At 38.9% G+C, this 24900-nt stretch overlaps 1 protein-coding gene across 2 annotated transcripts in view; it reads left to right on the forward strand.

Moving 5' to 3' along the window:
• Positions 1–16205, forward strand: part of UBE3D (ubiquitin protein ligase E3D) — a 157281-nt gene extending 141076 nt beyond the window's left edge. For both annotated transcript variants that reach the window (XM_019442745.2, XM_053904696.1), the window contains one exon: positions 15627–16205. In XM_019442745.2, coding sequence (XP_019298290.1) covers positions 15627–15647 — 21 coding nt within the window. In that variant the 3' untranslated portion in view covers positions 15648–16205. The remainder of the gene's footprint in view (positions 1–15626) is intronic.
• The last annotated feature ends 8695 nt before the right edge of the window (positions 16206–24900 follow it).

A 24900-nucleotide genomic window follows, 5' to 3' on the forward strand; every position in this document is an offset into this window, starting at 1 on the left:
ATCTGTTGTTGCCTGAGTTGTTAATGTTACCCATTTTGACAGGTTTAAGGTGGTATCTCATTGTGGTTTTGATTTGCATTTCCCTGATGATGAGTGATGTGGAGCATTCTTTCATGTGTCGGCCATCTGGATGTCTTCCTTGGAAAAGTGTCTGTTCATGTCTTTTGCCCATTGCTTCACTGGATTGTTTGTTTTTTGGGCATTGAGCTTGATAAGTTCTTTATAGATTTTGGATACTAATCCTTTATCTGATATGTCATTTGCAAACATCTTCTGCCATTCTGTCGGTTGCCTTGTAGTTTTGCTGATTGTTTCCTTTGCTGTGCAGAAGCTTTTTATTTCGATGAGGTCCCAGTAGTTCATTTTTGCTTTTGTTTCCCTTGCCTCTGGAGATGTGTTGAGTAAGAAGTTGCTGTGGACAAGGTCAAAGAGGTTTTTGCCTGCTTTCTCCTCGAGGATTTTGATGGCTTCCTGTCTTACATTGAGGTCTTTCATCCATTTTGAATTTATTTTTGTGTATGGTGTAAGAAAGTGGTCCAGGTTCATTCTTCTGCATGTCGCTGTCCAGTTTTCCCAGCACCACTTGCTGAGGAGACTGTCTTTATTCCATTGGATATTCTTTCCTGCTTTGTCAAAGATTAGTTTGCCATGTGTTTGTGGGTCCATTTCTGGGTTCTCTATTCTGTTCCATTGATCTGAGTGTCTGTTCTTGTGCCAGTACCATACTGTCTTGATGATTACAGCTTTGTAGTATAGCTTGAAGTCTGGGATTGTGATGCCTCCTGATTTGGTTTTCTTTTTCAAGATCACTTTGGCTATTTGGGGTCTTTTCTGGTTCCATACAAATTTTACGATTTTTTAACTCTGAAGAATTCTGGTGTTACTTTGATAGGGATTGCATTGAATATATAGATTGCTTTGGGTAGTATCGACATTTTAACAATATTTGTTCTTCCTAACCAGGAGCATGGAATCTTTTTCCATCTTTTGGTGTCTTCTTCAGTTTCTTTCATCAGCTGTCTATAGTTTTCAGTGTATAGATTTTTCACCTCTTTGGTTAGATTTATTCCTAGGTATTTTATGGTTTTTGGTGCAACTGTAAATGGGATCGATTCCTTGATTTCTCTTTCTTTCGCTTCATCGTTGGTGTATAGGAATGCAACCGATTTCTGTGCATTGATTTTATATCCTGCAACTTTGCTGAATTCATGAATCAATTCTAGCAGTTTTTTGGTGGAATCTTTTGGGTTTTCCATATAGAGTATCATGTCATCTGCAAAGAGTGAAAGTTTGACCTCCTCTTGGCCAATTTGGATGCCTTTTATTTCTTTGTGTTGTCTGATTGCAGAGGCTAAGACTTCTAATACTATGTTGAATAACAGTGGTGAGAGTGGACATCCCTGTCTTGTTCCTGAACTTAGGGGGAAAGCTCTCAGTTTTTTCTCATTGAGGATGATATTAGCATTGAGTCGTTCATGTATGGCTTTTATGATCTCGAGTTTGCTCCTTCTATCCCTACTTTCTTCAGGGTTTTTATCAAGAAAAGATGCTGTATTTTGTCAAATGCTTTCTCTGCATCTATTGAGAGGATCATATGGTTTTTGTCCTTTCTTTTATTGATTTGATGAATCATGTTAATTGTTTTGCAGATATTGAACCAGCCCTGCATCCCAGGTGTAAATCCCACTTGGTTGTGGTGAATAATTTTTTAATGTATTTTTGGATCCGGTTGGCTAATATCTTGTTGAGGATTTTTGCATTCATGTTCATCAGGGAAATTGGTCTGTAGTTCTCCTTTTAGTGGAGTCTTTGTCTGGTTTTGGAATCAAGGTAATGCTGGCTTCATAGAAAAAGTTTGGATGCTTTCCTTCCATTTCTATTGTTTGGAACAGTTTCAAGACAATAGGTGTTAACTCTTCCTTAAATGTTTGGTAGAATTCCCCTGGAAAGCCATCTGGCCCTGGACTCTTGGTTTTTGGGAGATTTTTGATTACTAATTTAATTTCCTTACTGGTTATGGGTCTTTTGAAATTTTCTATTTCTTACTGTTTCAGTTTTGGTAGTGTATATGTTTCTAGGAATTTGTCCATTTCTTCCAGATTACCCATTTTATTGGCATATAATTGCTCATAATATTCTCTTATTATTGTTTTTATTTCGGTTGTGTTGGTTATGATCTCTCCTCTTTCATTCTTGATTTTATTTATTTGAGTTCTTTTTCTTCTTGATCAAACTGGCTAGTGGTTTATCAATTTTGTTATTTCTTTCAAAGAACCAGATTCTCGTCTCATTGATCTGTTCTACTGGTTTTTTGTTTGTTTGTTTGTTTGTTTGTTTGTTTGTTTTGGTTTCAATAGCATTAATTTCTGCTCTAATCTTTATTATTTCCTGTCTTCTGCTGGTTTTGGGTTTTATTTGCTGTTCGTTTTCCAGCTCCTTAAGGCATAAGGTTAGGTTGTGTATCTGAGATCTTTCTTCCTTCTTTAGGTAGGCCTGGATTGCTATATACTTTCCTCTTATGACTGCCTTTGCTGCATCCCAAAGGTTTTGGGTTGTGGTGTTATCAATTTCATTGGCTTCCATGAACTTTTTAATTTCCTCTTTAACTTCTTGGTTAGCCCATTCATTCTTTAGTAGGATGTTCTTCAGTCTCCAAGTATATGTTACCTTTCCAAATTTGTTCTTGTTGATTTCGAGTTTCATAGTGTTGTGGTCTGAAAATATGCGTGGTATGATCTTGATCTTTTTGTACTTACTTAGGGCTGATTTGTGTCCCAGTATATGGTCTATTCTGGAGAACGTTCCATGTGCACTGGAGAAGAATGTATATTCTGCTGCTTTAGGGTAAAATGTTCTGAATATATCTGTTAAGTCCATCTGGTCCAGTGTGTCATTCAAAGCCATTGTTTCCTTGTTGATTTTTTGATTAGATGATCTGTCCATTGCTGTGAGTGGGGTGTTGAAGTCTCCTACTATTATGGTATTACTATTGATGAGTTTCTTTGTTTGTGACTAATTGATTTATATATTTGGGTACTCTCACATTTGGTGCATAAATGTTTACAATTGTTAGGTTTTCTTGGTAGATAGACCCCTTGGTAATGATATAATGCCTGTCTGCATCTCTTGATACAATCTTTAAAGTCTAGATTGTCTGATATAAGTATGGCTACTCCAACTTTCTTTTGTTGACCATTAGCATGATAGCGGTTCTCCATCCCCTTACTTTCAGTGTAAAGCTGTCTTTAGGTCTAAAGTGTGTCTCTTGTAAACAGCATATAAATGAATCTTGTTTTCTTATCCATTGTTGCCCTGTGTCTTTTGATTGGAACATTGAGTCCATTGACGTTTAGAGCGAGTACTGAAAGATACGCATTTATTGCCATTATAATGCTTGTAGAGTTGGCGTTTCTGGTCCTTCTTAATCTTTTGTTGCTTTTGGTATTTATTTATTTTTATTTATATATTTTCATCTTTTCTCCCTTAAAAAGTCTCCCTTAAAATTTCTTGCAGGGCTGGTTTAGTGGTCACAAACTCCTTTAATTTGTGTTTGTTTGGGAAACTTTTTATCCCTCCTTCTATTTTGAATGACAGCCTTGCTGGATAAAGAATTCTTGGCTGCATATTTTTCTGATTCAGCACACTGAACATATCCCGCCACTCCTTTCTGGCCTGCCAAGTTTCTGTGGATAGGTCTGCTGCAAACCTGATCTGCCTTCCCTTGTAGGTTAGGGACTTTTTTTCCCTTCCTGCTTTCATGATTCTTTCCTTGCCTGAGTATTTTGTGAATTTGACTGTGATATGCCTTGTTGATGTTCGGTTTTTGTTGAATCTAATGGGGGTTGTCTGTGCTTCCTGGATTTTGATGTCTGTGTCTTTCCCCAGGTTAGGAAAGTTTTCCACTATGATTTGCTCACATAACCCTTCTACCTCTGTTTCTTTCTCTTCCTCTTCTGGGACCCCTAATTATTCTGATGTTGTTCCTTTTTAATGAGTCACTGATTTCTCTAATTCTTAAATCATGCTCTTTTGCCTTAATCTCCCTCTTTTTTTCTGCTTTGTTATTCTCTATAAGTTTGTCCTCTATATCGCTGATTCTCTGTTCTGCCTCATCCATCCTTGCTGCCGCAGCATCCTTTCAAGATTGCAGCTCAGTTATACCGTTTTTTATTTCACAATTAACCAATTTACAAGAAAAACAAATTATTAAACAAACATTTGGGAGAATGTTTAAACTCAAAGCAAGTAAATGAATTAAAAAAGCATTGTTAATTTTTTTAATTAAGTTTGTGCTGATTAAAAAACAAAGACCAAATGCTAATGGCATTGCCAGTTGGTACAGCTCACTGGAAAAAATATGCATCAAATTATAATAATATTTATACCTTTAAATCTAGTAATCCCATTCCTGAGACTCAATCCTAAGGGAATATTCTAAAATATGGAAAAAAATCTATAAACATGAAAATGATTGATGCTTATGATCTTAATAAACCTGGGAACAACTTAAGTTTGTAATGGATTAAATTAAGATGGACTATTTTACAGCTATTAAAATATGAATAAAGACTTACTGAGCAACATATAAAACTGTTGATGATATCAAAAATTATGCACATATGATAATCGATATAAAAATGTATCTTAAAACTATATAGAAATAGGCCCAAGTGATAATTATGTTAGATTTTATAGTACATTTTTTTTCCTTTTTCTCCATATGTTTTCTAAGGTAATATTACTTTTAAGAGTAAAGTTAGAGGGGTGCCTGCCTGGCTCAGTTGCTTAAGTGTCTGACTTGGGCTCAGGTCATGATCTCGCGATTTGTGGGTTTGAGCCCCACATCGGGCTCTGTACTGACAGCTCAGAGCCTGGAGCCTGCTTTGGATTCTGTCTCTCTCTCTCTCTCTGCCCCTCCCCCACCCATGCTCTGTCTCTCTCTCCCTCTCTCAAAAATAAATAAACATTAAAAATTTGTTTTAAAAAAGTAAAAATAGAACTTAAGTCTAATGTATTCAGTGTGAAAAAAATATTTATTGAGTACCTATTATGTACCTGGAAATTTTGCTATGACATTTTGAATTTTAAAAAATGCCAGAATACTTTCTTCATTATTTACTCCAGGGCAATAAAAAAGCAAAAAAAGAATGTGCTTAGTGGACTATTTAGAATAAGTGGTTCATATACAACCTAAGATTTAAGGTGCTATTGTGTGTAACCTAAGCATTTAATGCCAGGCTGTCAGCCCAACCACATTAAATATAATGGTGTTCTGTCTCACTGTAGCCATCTGCTTCAGGACTCGTTCCAAAATTATCTTACTAACTTACTTAGGTCATTCCACTGAGGAAATGAAATATCAGTGATATATTGACCAGAACATCAATGTGGGCAAGATTTTAAATAATGTATCTCAAGCTACATGTAGAGGTAACTGGATTGAAGTAAGCTAGACAAGATCATTTGCAAAGAATTGTAGCATTATTGGGGCACCTGGATGGCTCAGTGGGTTAAGCGTCTGACTTCAGCTCAGGTAATGATCTTGAGGTTTGTGAGTTCAAGCCCCGCATCAGGCTTGTGCAGACAGCTTGGAGCCTGGAGCCTACTTTGGATTCTGTGTTGCCCTCTCACTCTCTGCCCCTCCCTGACTCGTGCTTCCTCTCTCTCTCTCTCTCTCTCTCTTCTCACTCTCTCTCTCAAAAATAAATAAACATTAAAAAAATGGAAAAAAGAATTGTAGCATTATTTTTCATTGAAATTTTTATTTAAATAGTTGTACATTCACTTGTAGTTATCAGAAATAATGTAAAAGATTACTTGTGTCCTTTACCCAGGTTCCCCAAAGGAAACATTGTTCAGAACTGTAGTATATTGTCACAACCAGGGTATTGACATGGTATGGTTCCTCCCATCTTACTCAAATTTCCCTGGTTTTATTTTATTCCTCTGTGTATGTGTGTGCACATGTATGAAGTACCACACAATTTTATCGCTGTATGTTTGTTTCCAACACCATTGTCAAGACACTGAGCAGTTGCGTTGGCAGTTAAACCAGGATCCATCCTGTTGCCCTGTTATAATCACACCATCTCTCCCCTCCCACTACCCCTAGCCCCTGCCAACCACTACTCTGTCCTCTCTTTGTAAAAATTTCTCATTTCCAAATGTTATATACAATGGATCAGAATAGAAAATCCAGAAATAAACCCACAATTATATGTTCAAGTAATCTTTGACAAAGCAGGAAAGAATATCTAATGGGAAAAAGTCTCTTCAACAAATGATGTTGTTAAAACTGGACAACAACATGCAAAAGAATGAAACTGGACCACTCTTTTACACCAAACACAAAAATAAATTCAAAATGGATTAAAGGTCTACATGTGATACCTGAAGCCATAAAAATCGTAGAAGAGAACACAGGCAGTAACTTCTTTGACATCAGCTGTAGCAACTTCTTTCGACATATGTCTCCTGAGGCAAGGGAAACAAAAGCAGGAATAAACTACTGGGACTACATCAAAATAAAAAGCTTCTGCACAGTGAAGGAAACAAACAACAAAACTAAAAGGCAGCCTGTGGAATACAAGATATTAACAAATGACATATGATAAAGGGTTAGTTTCCAAAATGTATAAAGGGCTTATAAAACTCAACACCCAAAACAAATAATTCAGTTAAGAAATGGGCAGGAGACATGAACAGACATCTCTCCAAAGAAGACATCCATCCAGTGGCATCTGGATGGCTCAGTTGGTTAAGTGTCAGACTTCAGCTCAGGTCATGATATCACAGTTCATGGGTTTGAGCTGTGTGTCGGGCTCTGTGCTGACAGCTCAGAGCCTGGAACCTGCTTCAGATTCTGTGTCTTCCTCTCTCTCTGCCCCTCCCCTTCTCACACTCTGTCTTTCTCTCTCTCAGAATTAAATAAATATTAAAACTTTTTTTAATTAAAAAAAAGACATCCATCCAATCAGCATCGCTTCTCATCAGAGAAATGCAAATCAAAACTACAAGGAGATATCACCTCACACCTGTCAGATTGGCTAAAATGAACAACACAAGAAACAACAGGTGTTAGCAAGGGTGTGGAGAAAGGGGAACCCTCTTGTACTGTTCATGGTAATGCAAACTAGTGCAGCCACTGTGGAAAACAGTATAGGGACTCCTCAAAAAGTTATGAACTTTTTATAATCAGTCTTATGATCCAGCAATCACACTACTGGGTATTTACCCAAAGATTACAAGAACATTAATTCAAAGGGATACACCCATGTCTTTATAGCAGCCTTATTTACAGTAGCCAAACTGTGGACAGAGTCCAATGTCCATCAACTGATGAATGGATAAAGAAGAAGTGGTATATATACAATGGAATATTATTCAGCCATAGAAAAGAATGAAATTTTGCCATTTGTAATGACATGGATGGAACTGGAGAGTATAATGCTACATGAAATAAGTCAGAGAAAGACAAATACCGTATAATTTCACTCTCATACATTTTGAGGTCGGCTTTTTTTAACTCAGCATAATTCCCTGGAGATTCTTCCAAGTTGCATGTATGTGTAATTTGCTACTTGTTATTGCTGAGTAGTATTCTACAATATTGATATACCACAGTGGGTTTAACTATACACCTGGTCTGATTCCAGTTTGGGGCTATTAAAATAATGCTCCCATAAATATTTGTGTCCAGCTTTTTGTGTGAACACAAAGTTTGCATTTCTCTGGGTTAAATGTCTAAGACAGCAGTTGCTGGATCATATAGTAAATACATGTTTGCTTTTCAAAGAAATTGCTAAACCATTTTCTAGAATGCCCATACCATTTTATATCCACCACCTCCCAAGCAGTATATGGAAGATTTTGTTTCTTTGCCAGCTTTTTGGTGCTGTCATGATAGTCTTTATTTTTAATGAAAATTTGGGACAATTTTGTTTACCTGAACTAACCAAATAATTTTGGTAGAGACCCATGTGGGGTAACTAGATTTAGAAAAGAAAACCACATTAAGGCATATCAGAAGCTATCTTTTCCAGCCCCTCCTCACCCCAAAATCATTTACTTAACTCTTAACAGCCTAATTTTACACAGTAGATCAGTTTGAGATATTTGGCCCCTTCAATCTCTAGATAATTAACAAAAAGGACTCAGCTCTCCTTTTGTAGATGTTGGGCCCAATATCCTTTATCAATATCAGGAAATAGGACTGGACATTGTTTCTTTCTCCCTTGTTTGACAGTCTTACTGTCTTCTAGAAGAAAAAATATTTTAAAAAAATTTTTAATGTTTATTTTTTTTATGTTTATTTGTATTTTTTTTCTTTAGCGTTTTTTTTGAGAGAGAGAGAGAGAGAGACAGAGCACGAGCGGGGGAGGGGCAGAGAGAGAGGGAGACACAGAACCTGAAGCAGGCTCCAGGCTCTGATCTGTCAGCACAGACCCCGACACGGAGCTCACACCCACAAACTCTAGACCATGACCTGAGCCAAAAAGTTGGATGTGTAACTGACTGAGCCACCCAGGCGCCCCGAAAAAATGTGTTTTATAAGGATTTTTGGACCCCCTAGACCAGTGTCTTCCTTTTGCACTGGTCTGGAAATGAAGATGCTGGATTAGGATTTGACTTGTGTTTGAGTCCCTCTTCTTATTAGCTGTGCCACTATAAATAAGTCCCTTTCTAAGTTTGCTCGGCTGCATAAAATGAATGGATTAGACCAGTGGCTCTCAGACTCTAACATGCAGTAGAGTCACCTGGAGGACTATTAAGACACCAATTGCTGGGCTCCATCCCTAGAGTTTCTGATTCAGCAGATGTAGAATAGAGCACAAGAATTAGCCTAATAATTTCCTGGTGATGCAGATCAAGCTTGTCCAGAGACAACACCTAGGGAATCACTGGACTAGATTATGCTAAAATACCTTCTGGGTCCAATAGTCAATACCATCCCTTAGCCCCCAAAGAAACCTCTCAAATTTGCTTTCTTGTAAAATGTTTTGTATTTATCTTTTTTTTCTTAAAGTGATACAGATATATAGTGGAATTTAATGCAGCCATTAAAAAAATATCATAGAAAAATAATCATTGTTATGGGAAGATCACCACAATAGATTATTAGGCTAAAAAGGACCTATATATTACAAAGCAGCATATATAAAAATGTCCAGTTACACATAGATAATAGAAGTCTAGAGAGCTATATCTAAAGTGTTAGTAGTTATAGCTGATAGTGGAGTTACAAAAATTTTATTTTCCTAATTTTGTCTGTAATTCATATAATCATTAATCAGTTATTAAAAAAAAAACTGAGCAATACAACTCTCGATTGCTCTAAGTTTTAAGAATTACAGTAAAGAACTTATTGAATACTAACCAACAACAGTAAGCTGTTCAGGTATGATATACTATTGTCTAGGACCATTTGCAAAGGCAGTGGTGAACCTCCTTAGTCTTTTCCCTGAAAAAAGTGTGGTAAATCACCCTTGTGCCTTCTTCCTACTTGATAGAATTCTGCACTCACGCACCTGCATCTGAATAGGTCTGGCCCCAGGACCACTCATTACAGCATCACATCACTGCCTACTTAATGTAGGCACTTTTCCAACTGTTAGCCAGTGGGATCCACACTGCTAACCTCACAAGCTAACCTCTCCTCCATCCTTGACAATGGGTCAGAAAGTGTTTTATCAGGCAGCTTTCTGCCTTAGTCGTATCTCTCTTAGAAGAATTAATATTTACAAGTAAAATAGGAATTTAAAAACATCACTGAAATAAGTCTGTTTAGATGGCAGAAACCAGTCATCTGCTATAGAAGGGTATTTTGTTTCCCATGTGTGTTCATGTCCCTGCCTGGGATTTCTAATTGTACTGATATCCCAAGTATGTCATCTTCTTCAACACTCATTCATGTCAATGTTAAGAGAGATAGATAAGAATGAACATAGCTGCCTTGAAAGATTACTTATTAAAGTAGTTTTGCTACTAAATATTTGAATTCATTGATACTGGAGAAAAATACTCCTTTGTTTCTGAGCTCTGACAACTGTTTCTGAATAAACTTGTTTGGTAAGAGGCCTGTCGCCAACAGGACAATGCAGTGGGATTGTCACAACACCACATCCAAGGCTGTGGTTGTATCGCTGGTTCTCTTCTGCCAAGTTATCTCCTGTAGATATTCCATAGGATTGAGAAGTTAAAAAGACCTTTTGATATATGAGTGATGGTGTGTTTATTGTGGTAGCACTGTTTTTTTATATTGTGCATTTGAACACCCACCCAGAATTATTGATTTTAACAAATGTGTCTTGTGCTTGAGGCAGTATTTTTTATGTAACATCTAAAGACTACTGCCATAGAAACGTTCACCCCATGGGTTTGCTGTCATTGGCACAGTTATTCATTTGCTTTATATAACTGGAGGCTTCAGTGATTGCATCAGAACCACTAGTTCACTATAGTGTTGCAGTAGCACCATCCAATGCCAACAATATTCTCCACCATCCCCTTGTTCCAAAAGAAGTGAGGAGAATTTTATGTCTAGAACTTACTTGCTTTGGTGAATAGGATCAAGATCTAGTAACCGTTGAATTTGTCCATGTTTTTGGCTCTATGTACAGATGAAGGGACATCAGTCCTGGTTTCTCCCCCACACATCTCTCTCTTCTGATACGAGACATACTGCTGGCTTTCCACCTAGATGTCCACTGGGAAACAGCCAATCTTAGCTTAACTGGTTCCCGCATAGATGAAAATCAGCAGGCTTTTTATTTATTTATTTATTTATTTATTTTTAATTTTTTTTAACGTTTATTTATTTTTCAGACAGAGAGAGACACAGCATGAATGGGGGAGGGGCAGAGAGAGAGGGAAACACAGAATCGGAAGCAGGCTCCAGGCTCTGAGCCATCAGCCCAGAGCCCGACGCGGGGCTCGAACCCGCGGACTGCGAGATTGTGACCTGAGCCGAAGTCGGAGGCTTAACCGACTGAGCCACCCAGGCGCCCCAGGCTTTTTATTTATATTTAAATTATCATAGTGCATCCATGGCTTAAAGAAAATACAAGGCCAAGGTTTAAATTAAGTTACAGACATCCATCTTACTCTTTCTTTCCTATTTTCTACAAGCTCTTATGGATTTTATGCAGAAAGTCAGGAGTTGGAAGGCTGCATGGATGTTCCCTTAGTCTGGAGTTTCGGTCTGCAGTTGAGTATACACATAATTGTTGTAATTTTAGAGGGAGAGGATCTTCTTCCTTATTGTATTGTTTCTTTGGTCTTTTGTTGCATCCTTACAGTTTGCTAGTCATTCATTTAGCAAGCCACCATCCTTAAGCAGGAAGAAGTGTTTGCCACTCTGTGCCATGCCAGGTTTTGCCTCCCCCTGTCAACACAGTATTCATAATTAGGGTAATAAAGACCTCTCTCCGGGTCTGCCTCAGAAATCTTACTTCCTTTCATAACCCAAGAATGGTATTTTTCTCCCAGCGGGTGTTAGGCATCCATCTCAAAATTTATCCCACATTATTAGAATCATCTCATTCCGTGGCTGTCTCCCCCACCAGCCTCTTAGCACCGGGGGAGAATGCCTTCTCAGTGTGGTCTGACTGGGCCAGTCACTGGCGTGTAGACAGTACCTAATGATTAAATGAATTGAATGAATGAAGCCAGGCTGCCACCCCAGAGAGAGAAATCTTATACTATTTATCCAACTCAAAAAGATGAGTCCAGGTATTATCAACATGGGCCTGATCAATGCTGAATTAGTGAGTTAGTAAAAATTACTTACTGTTATTTTTTTAATGTTTATTTATTTTTTATTTTTTTCTTTAAACTTTTTTTTATGTTTTATCTATTTTTGAGAGAGAGAAAGACAGCATAAGCAGGGAAGGGACAGAGGGAGAGGGAGACACAGAATCTGAAGACAGGCTCCAGGCTCTGAGCTGTCAGCGCAAAGCCCGATGCAGGCTCGAACCCACAAGCTGTGAGATCATGATCTGAGCTGAAGTCAGCCACTTAACTGACCGGGCCACCCAGGCGCCCCACTTAATATTATTTAAGATGTTAAATGTATTTGATAAATGCTTGAGTCATTTTCTGAAATTATTTTTATATTTATATTTATATTTTTTGTTTTGTAAATGAAATTTGACTTTTGAAACAGTTGTATAGTATAAAGTATAAACTCTTCTGATATTTTTCTGAAATTATTTTTATATTTACATTTATATTTTTTGTTTTGTAAATGAAATTTGATTTTCGAAACTGTTTTATAATATAAAGTATAAACTCTTTTCCGTGTCATAAAACATTCTATTTCAGAACAGAACTTTGAACATGAGCCATACCTAGACAAAAATACATATTTAAGGCATGGTTTTATATATTTAATATCTACAATACTCTTTAAGGAACATTTGTGTGTGGCTATGCTTATTCTAAAGAGTTTCTTCTAAAGCTTGCAGTTGCTATGAAATTCACATTTTCCAGTATTTTACTGTTGTATCTGTCTTGTTTAGCAACCCCAAAGCACTTAGATAGCCTTTTCTTTTAATGTTAATCTTGTGCAGCCTGCCTTGACAGCATATTTTTTTATTGATTGAAATTTCAAATCTATGCTGAGGAATTGAATTTAATAATATAAATTTGTTAACTAAGATAAAAGAACATTAAAAAGTGTTTAACATATTCTGTAAATGTATTAAAGCATTTTAAACTGAAATTTGGTCAGCTATCACATCAGCCTAGCCCTGTTTGTTGTGGTTTAAGAAGATTGTTTTTAGGTGATGACTCAAAGCAGAGACATTATTTTTAGACATCTTTACCTCCTCGCCCTCTTCCTATTCCCAACTTTCCAAATTCAAGTGCACAGAAGAGGGAGACTCAAACCTTACAGCCAATAGGAAAGAGTCCCATTTCTGTTGTTTTTAAATAATAATATATACTTTTGTAACTATATGTTCCAGAAATGTATCAATGGAGCCTCAAGCTGTGGCTGTGCTCATGTACTCTGAAAAGCCTTAAAGCTTTTACTTTTGAGAATCAAACTAAAAAGATGAAATACAGAGTTTTCTTAGTGTAATGAAACAAAATTATCCTCAGAATAAATGGCAGTTAGGGCGAACAGTTTTTGCTGTCATCGATAAAAGCTAGAGAACACAAAATCAGCGTTAGAAATGCTGAAATATATTAACTCGCAGTGTTTTAAATAAAAAGAAGCTAAAATGCATTGTACAGTACCTGTTCCCAAGGATGATTGCAGTTTTTTGTTATTAAGAACTGCAAAATACATTATGTACTTGGCAGGCAGAATTATGAAAACTAGACATGAAAAAAAAGACATACTGGGTCAAATTCTAAAGTTTTCCCTTCTTGGTGCGGGGGGAGGGGGCTCCACTTTGCATTATTTAATCAGCTCAGTCTCTTGTGTAATAGTTCCATCCTGTAGTTCATATTCACAGGCATGCAAAAGAAAATAAATCTTTGATATTTGAGGCAATCATTAAGATTAAAAGTCCCCAAACCTCTGCAGTTTACCTCATTCGTCTGAAAACTTCTAGTGGGAAAAGCACGGGTTAGGAATCAAAACTTCTTCCTGAGCCCATTATTGCCACTTAATAGCTTTGTATCCTGAGCAAGTCACTTAATTTTTCTGAGCTTCTGTTTCTTCATTTGCTTTATGTAAATCACAGGTTATACTCAGGATGAAAGCAGTCCAAATAGGCTTCGTAAACTATGAAGTGTTGTACAAGTTTCAGATAGGTCCAGTTATAATTCCCGTTTTGCAGATGAGGAAAGGCTGAGGGAGGCTGCTAACAAGATTGTTGAAGGTCACACAGCTGGTGAATAGAGATCTAGCTTTAAGCGCTTATGTCTATAATGTTGGTATTTTTCAGCATCAGCACTATTGACATATTAGGGCTGATAATTCTTTCTTGTGGAGGGCTGTCCTGTGCATTATAACACGTTTAACAATACCCCTGGCCTCTACTCTCTAGATGCCAATAGCGTCCCCCAATTTATGATAACCGAAATGTCTGCAGACACTGCCAAATGTCCCCTGGTGGGTAAAATCACCCCAAGTTGAGAACCGCTGGTCTGTCTGTGTGATTCCAGGGGTAAAGTTATTAACCATTTTTATGGTGATGTTTATCAGTGGTATTATTCTGAGTGGTTTCTGGTTGGAATACTCCACGACATAGCAATTTTCTGAATTAAAAAGGAGACAACTGGTTTTCCTATTTCTCAATATTAACAGTGGCATTGTCTTCTTTGGAAGGTCTTCCCCATAAACTGTTCTTACAGAAGCAGAGTATCACCTGACAGAGACACTATCTACAGTGATCCAGAAGCCAGACTGATAACCTTTCCCCTGTAATTCCATGGTCATCCCCTAAGGGGCCCCACTGTTCTCTCTTGAACAGCCCCATCTCCTCTGGTGTATTCATGGGCTCCTGATTGATATCTGTTATCAGCTGAAAGGCAAGGGAGAGGAACACATGTATTTTCATAACCATTATCTCATCTAATCCTCACAGTAAGCCCTTGAGATTTGTATCAATTGTCTGTGTTTACATTTTGTTTAGGAATCTTAACCTTTCTTCTTTGCCTGCTCCTTCAACTTTGGTGTTCTCATTGCAAAACTTGATATAGAAAACTCAGCAGGAAGTTGATATGGAAACGCAGCAGGGGCCTTTCTCACCAGCTCTGTATGAAGAGTAACAGCCTTCTGAATTACTCAACAGAAAGCCGATGCTTTCTGCCCTGCATGACTCTTCCTTTTTCCTTTCCCCTTAACAGGGATCATTAAATACATGCCTCCTTTGACTGCATTTGGGGACTTAAGAACCAACTGTCCGGGAGTAGAATGTTTTTTAGTTCTGTTGCTCACTCTTTCCCCAAAAAAAGGCCAAGCATGACTTTGTCAGTCCTCCCACACTTCCCCATCTTTGTCTCTAACCTGCAGTCTGCGCTCTTCCTGATACTGGGACAGTTCCCAATTTATTTATCACTTCTGAACTCAACTTTTATGATCAACTTTAGTGTTTGTTTCTCTGTTGTTTAAAACTCCTGGGGGAAATAGATGCATTTGATCTGGGCCTCATTAAATAATCTGAAACGATTTTGTACGTAGACCTGTCTGAATTTTTTTAAACACTAAGTTTTAAGATCAGTTGCTACCGACAAGCACAATAAATATAACTGAATGTGATTAAAAGCATTCACACGACCTGGGGAGAGGCTGGCAGTGAGGAGCTGGACTTGGCGGGAATCTTCTGGACTCAAACTTCTGCTCACGGAAAGTCCAAAAAAAGGCAGTCTGAAACAATGGGAAGGAGGACTGGATTACTTCACGGCCGTACAGCTTCAGTGTCAATTAAAACTTATTTATTTTTTTCTTTAAAGTGCATGCGAATCATGTTAATTACTACATGGTTCATTTAAAAAGGAGTAATTGGCTCCCGCTGTAAAATGGCAGTGTCTGCCCGGACTCAGGAGTTATTTTTCTTTTGTAGATCAGCATGCGTCTCTATCGACCAGATTTCCCTGATTCTGATTTGATGTGCATTGAACCATTTCATCATGTTATATAAGTGAAGCATCGTGGGTCTTTCTTCCTTCTCCAGGTGGCCTTTTTGAAGATGTAACTGTTGGAGCCGAGGCATTCCTGTCCCTGGAAGCCACCTCTCCCGCACAGAGCACCCCAGAGGCCAGCATTCTGCACAGTAGGCAGCCATTACAGAGACAAGAACCATAGCTACTGAATAAGAGCATCGCGTCAAAGTTGTGAGTTTACTGGTTCGCATATACTCTCCATGAGAGGAGTTCACTTCAAATCTTTGAAGAACCAAGACTGTGAAGAACGTTGTCATAGCAGGTTGAGGAAAGTGTAGAAGTTACGTCTCTATTTCCCACAGAGAGGAATATTCCAATATGTGCCGCGTCAGCACCACCTGGAAGGAGATTAGCTGGTGGAGTCCCATCTGTCCTTTGTGGAACGCAGTGAGGGGCTTCACTGGTGGATCTGAATGTTAACTGCCGTACATCCAAGCAAATAAACTTACATAAGCTTCCCATTTGGTTTGTTGAAAACAAATGTTTAGAAAGAAAAATAATAGGAATTTGTATGCTTTATTCAGAAGAGATGCTCAGTGAATAAATGTTTGTTGAATGGTTATCACATTAAAGGTTTTCCTGCTTATGCAGGCCTGCATGGGTTCCTTTTCTTTATTTCCTTTACCAAATACTGTTGCTGATCAACAGATACACCTCACTGGCGTCCCAGTATAGACTGGTCTTAATCCTTGTGTGCCAGAGCCTGTGGAGAGGAAGCTGTGGAGCGAGCATGATGGAGCTAGGGAGATTGCTACAGAGCATCACGGCGAGCTGCTGATTTCACAGAGACGGTTGGATCCTCGCCCACAGTCCCCCAGCTCCGGGCAGAGCTGCTCCGAGAGCCAGGCAGATCCCCTGTCTGTCACCAGGACAGTCTGGATCTGCACCCGTACCTGCTGCTCGCCCAACCTTGTGGTGTTCATCCTAGCCTACAGGCTGCCTTATACCTCTGTGCCCCCAAAACGCTGGGTTTTACGTCCCCGGATTTCCTAACACCCAAAACGTGGGTGTCACTTGGCCTTGTGCTTTAGCGAACTTTCTGTTTCACCCAGACCCTTGTCCTGCCAGCACAGCCATGCTGCGGCACTCCTAATGTGTAACGGGCAGACTGACACAGGACCAAAACCCATCTGTTTGGCCCTGCAGCGTCACTTTATTAAGCACAGTTTGAAACAGCAAAGATCTCAGTGATCTGTCCAAGACACACAGCCACAGATGAGAATTCCTTTGGCTTCTCTTAAGCTACTAAGCTCCCAAATACCAAGCTGGTTTTCCATGCTTTCGATTTCTAGCTGTCAGTATAGAGCAGGGTTTCTCTACCTCGGCACCATGTAGGTTTGGGGCCAGATGACAGTTTGTTGTGAGAGATTGTCCTCTGCTGGGGGAGGAACTCTTTTTCCCTCTAAATTCTGGGGCTGCAGTTTGCAAATCAAACTGATAAAAGATAGGTGAATAAGAAAAACAATTTAATTGCATACATCCACACGAGAGTTTCACAAAGGGAGGAGACTCAAGGAGGTGGTCAGACGATTGAGGTTTATATACCATATTGGGCTAAACAAAGAAAAAAGAGGTTTTGGGCTTTTTGGCAGGGGAGGCAAATTATAGGAAGGTGAGGGATGGAAATGTATGGTAATAGGGTTGTCTTGTTATGCAGATAAGAGTTTCTTTGATGATAAGAGTTGTCTCCCGCTCTTCCTGGTACAGAGACATCTTTACAAATGGAAATTTCCCTTATAAATGTAAATTTCATTTACAAAAGAGGAAATTTATACTTTATTTTTAGGTAGTTACACGGAGGTAAAGAGCTTTTTCTGCCTCTGCTGGCTTTCAGTTGTCTTTAGCTCAAAATAATCTTTATGCCAAAGTGGCATATTTTGTGGTGACATAATTCTGGTACCCTTCTGTACAATGAAGGATGTTTAGCAACATCCCTGGCCTCCACCCACCAGATTCTGGTAGCCCTCCAACCCCAGTTGTGACAACTAAAAACATCAGCAGACATTGCCCTGGTGTCCAAAATTGACCCCAGTTGAGAACCACGGCCTTAGAGGACATAGCCTAAGAAACAAGATCTGTGACTTTGTATAGTTGTGTGTTGTCACTGACACAGTCATTACAAAATCTAGGTCTTTTGTGGCATGGGGCCTGGCCTTAGTGTACTATTGGTTTCACAAATGAATACATTCATGATGAATGCTTTTATGTGTGACTATTTCTTAAGAGTTCAGTTTATATTGTTGGAGACCAGAATAAACTCATTGAAGCAGAGTTCAGTCTGTGCATAAAATAGAAATTTCTTCTGAGATAGTATTTCTTCCTCTGGAGAAGAAAGCAGCTGTTACTGTGTTTGTTTACGGTTTAGATGGTGAAGGTACTCAGGATTCAAGACAACTCTACCACTCAACCAAACCCAGATAGAAGAGGATTCCAATTTCCTAACCTTGTGTAAGTAAAATCAAGTTAAAGTCAAGTGTAGTTACGGGCTCCTGGGTAGCTCAGTCGGTTAAGTGTCCGACTTCGGCTCAGGTCATGATCTCATGGCTCACGAGTTTAAGCCCCGCGTTGGGCTGTGTGCTGACAGCTCGGAGCCTGGAGCCTGCTTCAGATTCTGTGTCTCCCTCTCTCTCTGCTTCTCCCTGGCTCGTGCTCTGTCTTTCTGTCTCTCAAAAATAAATAAACACTAAAAAAAAAAAAAAAAAAAAATCAAGCATAGTTAGACCTCTTCACCTCTCTCTGGGTCTTATGAGGAACCAAGCCAGAGAGAGCTAAGCCCACCTTCTTCTTAATGGCACCAGTGGAGGATGGAAGTAGAGTGGCTTTGAGAAGCTCTGAGGAAGGGGCAGGAGTAAGAGGTCTGTCTGTCCATCTCTGTCTTCTCTCTCTCCTCTCTCTCTCTCTCTCTCTCTCTCTCTCTCTCATGTGCGCGCTCACACACACACACACACACACACACACACACACAGGATTTCTGTTTATACTGTGGTTACTGTGTGAAGTTGCATCTGTCATGCTACTTAAGACCTTGCCACAGGGGCGCCTGGGTGGCTCAGTCAGTTAAGTGACCAACTTCAGCTCAGGTCACGATCTCATGGTTTGTGGGTTTGAGTCCTGCATTGGGCTGTGTGCTGAATGCTTGCTCTGAGCCTGGAGCTTGCTTCAGATTCTGTGTCTCCTTCTCTCTCTGCCCCTCCCCCACTTGTGCTCTGCCTCACTCTGTCTCTCAAAAATAAATAAATGTAAAAAAATATATTTTTTAATAAAAAATAAAAATCTTGCCACAGTGAGGTTCTCAAGCTCAACATGTCTCCACTGGTTCTAGGGCTGGGAGGGAAGGGCCAGCACAGTTGAGCTGAGCTGTTAACGTCTAAGCACTGGGTAGGTCTGAGGGTAACGTGTTAACCTATAAGAGTCTTCTTCTTTGGGGCCACAGGAAGTGGGGAAAGGAGGGGAAGGGAGCCATTCTACTTATCCTTTGTCTTTGTCTAAATAATTTTTTTTTTAATTGCTTCTCTTTCTCTGAGAAAGAGAAATATCCAACAATGAAGAGATTTAGTTAAACCACATAAGGAGGGCTAGAGAGAATTGAAGCAGGCTGTACAATCTCCATATTGGTCCTGGGAAGTCATTCCACACTAGCCTCATGTGTCATTCGAGTATAATTCCAGAATCTATTCAAGAGCAGTCCTAAATGGAACCACAGAATTTTAATATACTATTAAGAGGTTCAAAAAAAAACCTACCAGGGGTTAGCCAGCAAAAAGAGAGGAAGGGACATTGTGGGTCAAAAAAAAAATGTTCACTATCATCAACTGAGTAATTCTATGCATGACACTATTGATGGTCTTTAACATAAATTACCTCATGCAGTTCTCTCCACGGCTCTGTGACACAGGTGCTAGTATGTTCCCATTGTACAGATAACAGGGTAAAAGCAAGACAAGAGCCATTTGTGCAATTTCCCTAGATGGTCAGAGAACCCTGAGGCAAGAAGTCTCTGGGTGCCAAGAAGACCAAACAGAATAAATACATAATGAAGCAGGGTTTTAAAATAATTGGGAATAAGACAAGAAACAGGGCAAGAAAAACATCATGTAGTGTTTGAAAATGATTGAAGTTAACGAAAAGTAGGGGTGCCTGGGTGGCCCAGTGGATTAAGCATGCAACTTTGGTTCAGGTCATGACTTCACAATTTGTGAGTTTCAGCCCGATGTCAGGCTCTGTGCTGACAGCTCATAGCCTGGAACCTGCTTCAGATTCTGTATCTCCCTCTCTCTGCCCCTGCCCCACTCAAACTCTCTCTCTCTCTCTCTCTCTCTCTCTCTCTCTCTCTCTAAAAAATAAATAAACATTAAGAAAAAAAATTTTAATAAAAGAAATAGGAAAAGTAAAACAAATTAGAAACCCCAGAAATAGCAAAAACCCAAATGACAGTCAAAATAATAATAACAGAGTTACTATTTCTTGTTAGCCAAATCTCAGGCCTTGCTCTGTATGCTTTCATGTATCATCTCTCTTTTAATCCTCAAAATAATCCTATGAGGGAATTCTTACTTTTCCTTTTTTTATATGAGGATACTGAGGAGCCAGAGGCTAGGTAAATATTTCAATCACACAGTAGAGTTACATTTTGAGCACAGGCATATAAGCATTGTTCCATCGGACCTCTTGGATATCAGTGATAGAATTAGCATAGTCTGTTAAAGGTGCCTGGGTGGCTCAGTCAGTTGAGCGTCTGACTTCAGCTCGGGCCATGATCTCATGGTTTTGTGAGTTTGAGCCCCGTACCTGCTCTCTGCTGTCAGCACAGAGCCCGCTTTGCATCCTCTGTCCCCACCTCTTTCTCTGCTCTTTCTCTGCTCCTCCCCTGCTTGTGGTCTCTTTCTCAAAAAATAAATAAAACATTTTTAAAAATATTAAAAAAAAGAAAAGGAAGAGGAGGTTGGCAAGGACCAGAACCATATTAAAACACCAAATTTCCAATCCATTTTTGATATCTAAAAACTGTGATAAATGAGTGGTTCTCATTTATAAATGAGTGGATCTCATTCTTACCCTGTATAACAACAATGGATAGACCCTGTTGAAAACTTCTGTTGGCCACCCATTTTTGGCAAACCAGTCACTGAGTCTGTTCATTTAATGTGTGCTCATTGAAAGCCTACTACATGCCACGCATAGTTACGGGGACTGCAGATAGGATCCATCAAACCAAGGCCCTGCCCTCATGGAGCTTACATTCCCATGAGGGAGCAGACAAAAAAGAAACACTATATTTTACTATATTTTATTATAAAATACTGTTATAAAGTAAATTAATTTCTGAAAATAAGTACAATAAGAAAAAGAAAGCTGGGTAAAGGGAGAGTGTACGATGGGGTGCTATTTCAGACGGAAGTTTTGGTTGAGCTTTAGGTGTATGTATACCATTAGGGCCATATATGTCACGATATTTGAACTCCCAGTTAGAGCGACTATGGAGATACATCATTAAATGCCAAAGATTGAGCAGAAACACAACCTTACATCATTTTGCCAAAAGTAGCTTACTAAACAAGGATACACCGATATTAGCAAGGCTTGTTTGATTCCATTGATCACAAAAAATTTTGACTTGAACCAGGCACTCAGTGTAATTGGCCTTGCACTAACCACCTTGGTAATTAAACCTGATCAGTCGCCCCTGTAGTAAAATATGTTGACAAGGTTAAATGGTTTTGTATGATAGATAAAGCTAGCCTAGTTGTTGTCCCTGGAACATTTGTTTTTGCTTTTAATGTATAACAAAGATGAATTAGGACCCACATTTCATTATAATTCAGGAATGTAAGGATGACTAGTATATCTTAGTCTGTAGTTAGAAAAGCATTAACATTTATCTTCTACATCAGAGGGATGGTTCCCACTAATTGCTTATCTAAGAGTCCTACATCTTCTTAAATACTCCAGAGCATTCAGTGTGACTTAATGTAACAATTTCTCTTTGTTTGCCTCTTGAGATGCTTCAAGCTATTAGTTAATGAACCAGAACTCATCATCATTCCTCAGTCTGGGGGAAAAAGTGGGCAGGAGTTACACGGAAATAAGTTCTTTTAACAGGTAAGTTCTCTAGTTTTAAAACAAGTAAGTTTTGCTTAAAAGAACATTTTAGAAAGCATCAAAACTATACTACTATTCTTTTTAAAATATGGTTCCATTTTTGACTAGGAATGGAGTAAACCAGTTTGTCCTCAAACCTGCTACAGATAAATTAAGAAACCCATTTTCAGGGCCCCGCATTTATGCTAGGGCCCTTTGGCTACAGTTACAGTAAGAGGGTAGGGTTTGCCCAGACCCCCCACCTGTGACCTTCCACAGCCTTTCTGGTCAGAACGGGAATTACTGACATTACTCCATTTCATTATTCATCTTTCTTCCCACCTAATTGGCTTCTTTCTGTAAATCTTTTAACATTTTAATTTGATCTCTTTTGACATTTCATGGGTTAAAGACTTTTTCCTTTTATTTTATTATGCTTTGGAAAGGAAAAAGAGCATTTTTATTGCTATAACTTGTTTATACAAATTCTGTTAGCGTACTGGTTACAAATTTCAATACATCTACCAAAAATCCCAAACCAAGAACACTGGTGGTGCCTGGGTGGCTCAGTCAGTTAAGTGCCCGACTTTTGGTTTTGGCTCAGGTCATGATCTCACGGTTTGTGAGTTTGAGCCCTGCGTTGGACTCTGGGCTCAGTGCTGACAGTGCAGAGCCTGCTTGGGATTCTCTCTCTCTCCCTTGCTCTCTACCTATCTCTCTCTCTCTCTCTCTCTCTCTCAAAATAAATGAATAAACTTAAAACAACACCACCACCATAAGTGGGTAACTTAGTTTAAAACAGTCACAGCAGTTGGTTGCCTATTTGGAGTTTCTGGTGAATCTTTTCTAAACTCAAGAGAAATAGGGTTCATTATTTCTTTTCCCAGAACCTTCCAGGCCTGAGCAGAGCATGGCAGGCTTTTTGTAGACTTATGCTAGAAAAGGTATTATAGAAACAAAGCACTTTATATGTGCTTATAAAATAGTGAAAGCTATTTCTTCACTGAGTCTTAAGAAACCAGTGCTTGGGAACAGGAACAGAACTCTCTGACCTGTCCCACCCCTGCATTTCCAACCACTCTCCCTGCCCCTCCCTAACCAATACCATTTCTAGGAAAATGAGCCTGAAGTGCCAGCCTCGGTTACTCTTGTACTCCCTTCCAGAATCAAGACTGAAGGGTTATGGCCTCCTCATTTGAAACTGTTGGAGAACAAGGATTCTTGTCCCCTCAAAGGGCCTTCTAGCTGGATTAAAAATCAAATCGACATAAGACAGATTAACAGGAGAAAATCAAATTTAATGGTGTACATATGAGGAATCCACACAGACGTGGAGATTCAAAAGACAGGCAAAATGACGACTATAAGTCATCCTGAACTAAGGAGAAGAGGGCTGAAGTCTGGGCTTCAGAGGGAAGAATGTACTTCACTGGGCAATAAGTAGAGCAGATGTGTGATAATTAGATATTTGCCCTACCACACAGTTGGGTCACTCAGATAAATTGTATCTCTGGTAATAACCCTTATTCTGGGAAAGACCCTCCAATTTAGGTTCTTCTATGTAGTTACAGGAAGGGCAAAAGTTTCTCTTGAGCCCATAGGGTCTCATTCATCTTCAGCTGAAAATAATCTTCATGTCAGAGTGGCCCATATCTGGGGCCAACTGCCTTTGGTTCCTATAAAATTTTCTCCTCATAGAATTGTGACAGTATTGAAATTAGTCATTATCAGGTTTTTTTCCATGTTGAAGTCTTTTTTTTTAAATTTGAGTATAGTCATCATTAGTTTTATGTTCCATAATAGTACATATTGGACTTAGAAAGTACATTCACTTACACTTTCTGAAAAAAAAAAAAATAATTACAGCCCTTCCCTCTCTTCCAAATATCCTGCATAGTAAGGTCAACAAAAGGCACTATAAATTCTCTCAATTGTCCCTGTGATCATAAAGCTTAGTCCAAATGTTAAGAAAGATCCTTGAAAGGTTCATAAGGTAACAAAAGCTTTTAAATAAATTTCCTCATTTTAACTCAATAAAATCTGAGAAATGATGTCAAGAAGAAAAGGAAAAAGCAGCCAAGATATTATCTCATCAAGCACAGACAAAAGAAGTCGTTTTAGTGTTGCTATTAAGAGAAAAATAAGTTGACATGTATTTTAAAAACTTTTTTTTAAAGAAACCACCAGTAAATTGGAAATATATGTGTTAGAAATCACTACAGGAAGCAAAGAGGACTTGATCAATAAAACACATGTCCTGTATATCTGTCCAACCCTGTGATAATTGTTCAAGACAATTTTAGAAGAGCTCATTTCAAAACTTGTGTTTATTTGTTTCTCTGCTTTATTCTATCAAGCCAGGGATATCCTCTAAATAAAGGCTGCTGTCTGTGGAACATTTGGTGGTTGTATCTCTTACACAATCAATAAAGTGTTTCTGAAATGTGTACTGTCTTTAGATCCAGTTTTGATGAGGTTAAAGCTGAGAGTGGAGGTGAGAAAAACCATATGGGAAAAGAACCCATATGACTGTGGGGTCCCAAAGAGGTCCCCCTCAATTACTGTGGCAGAGAGGGTGTTTTTGTTCAAATGAGGCAGGATTTGTTGTGGGATTTGAGTGACAGTTAAGATTTGGAAAGACAGGAAGACAGACATCTTCAGGAAGAGCAGCATTCAAAACAGCAAGAACATCTGGCTAGATTGAAGGAATTAAGAGGAGACAATGAATGATAAAATAGGAAAGAGTTCTTGGATTGTGGAAGGCACTGAATGCTTTTCCTAAATTCTCAGGGATCAAGCACAACAAGAACAGGGAACACTGTGTGTGTGTGTGTGTGTGTGTGTGTGTGTGTGTGTGTGTGTGTGTGTGTGTCTGCCCCTGAGGGCCACTTGAGCTCTCAGATTTAAATGCTATGGTTAAGACTGAGAGGTTTAGCATCAGACTACCAGGGTTGAAATGTTGTCTGTATAATCTTGGGTTAGTTCCTTAGTCTCATCTTTAAATTGGTGTAAAAAATAAGCCTCTCCTTCATATGAGTCTTTGAGTTTTACGTGGGTCTCTGCATGCATAGTGTTTAGAACAGTGCTTGGCACAATACATTTTAGCTGTAGTTGATACTCTATGAATTTGCTCTTCTCTGCCACTCCTCCTTCCCATTGCCTACGAAATTTATTTTTGAGGCTTTAAGCAGGAGAATGACATGATGA

The sequence above is a fragment of the Panthera pardus genome, unplaced genomic scaffold (assembly GCF_024362965.1).
Source record: "Panthera pardus isolate Hobbes unplaced genomic scaffold, ASM2436296v1 HiC_scaffold_17, whole genome shotgun sequence".
Classification (NCBI taxonomy): Eukaryota; Metazoa; Chordata; class Mammalia; order Carnivora; family Felidae; genus Panthera; species Panthera pardus.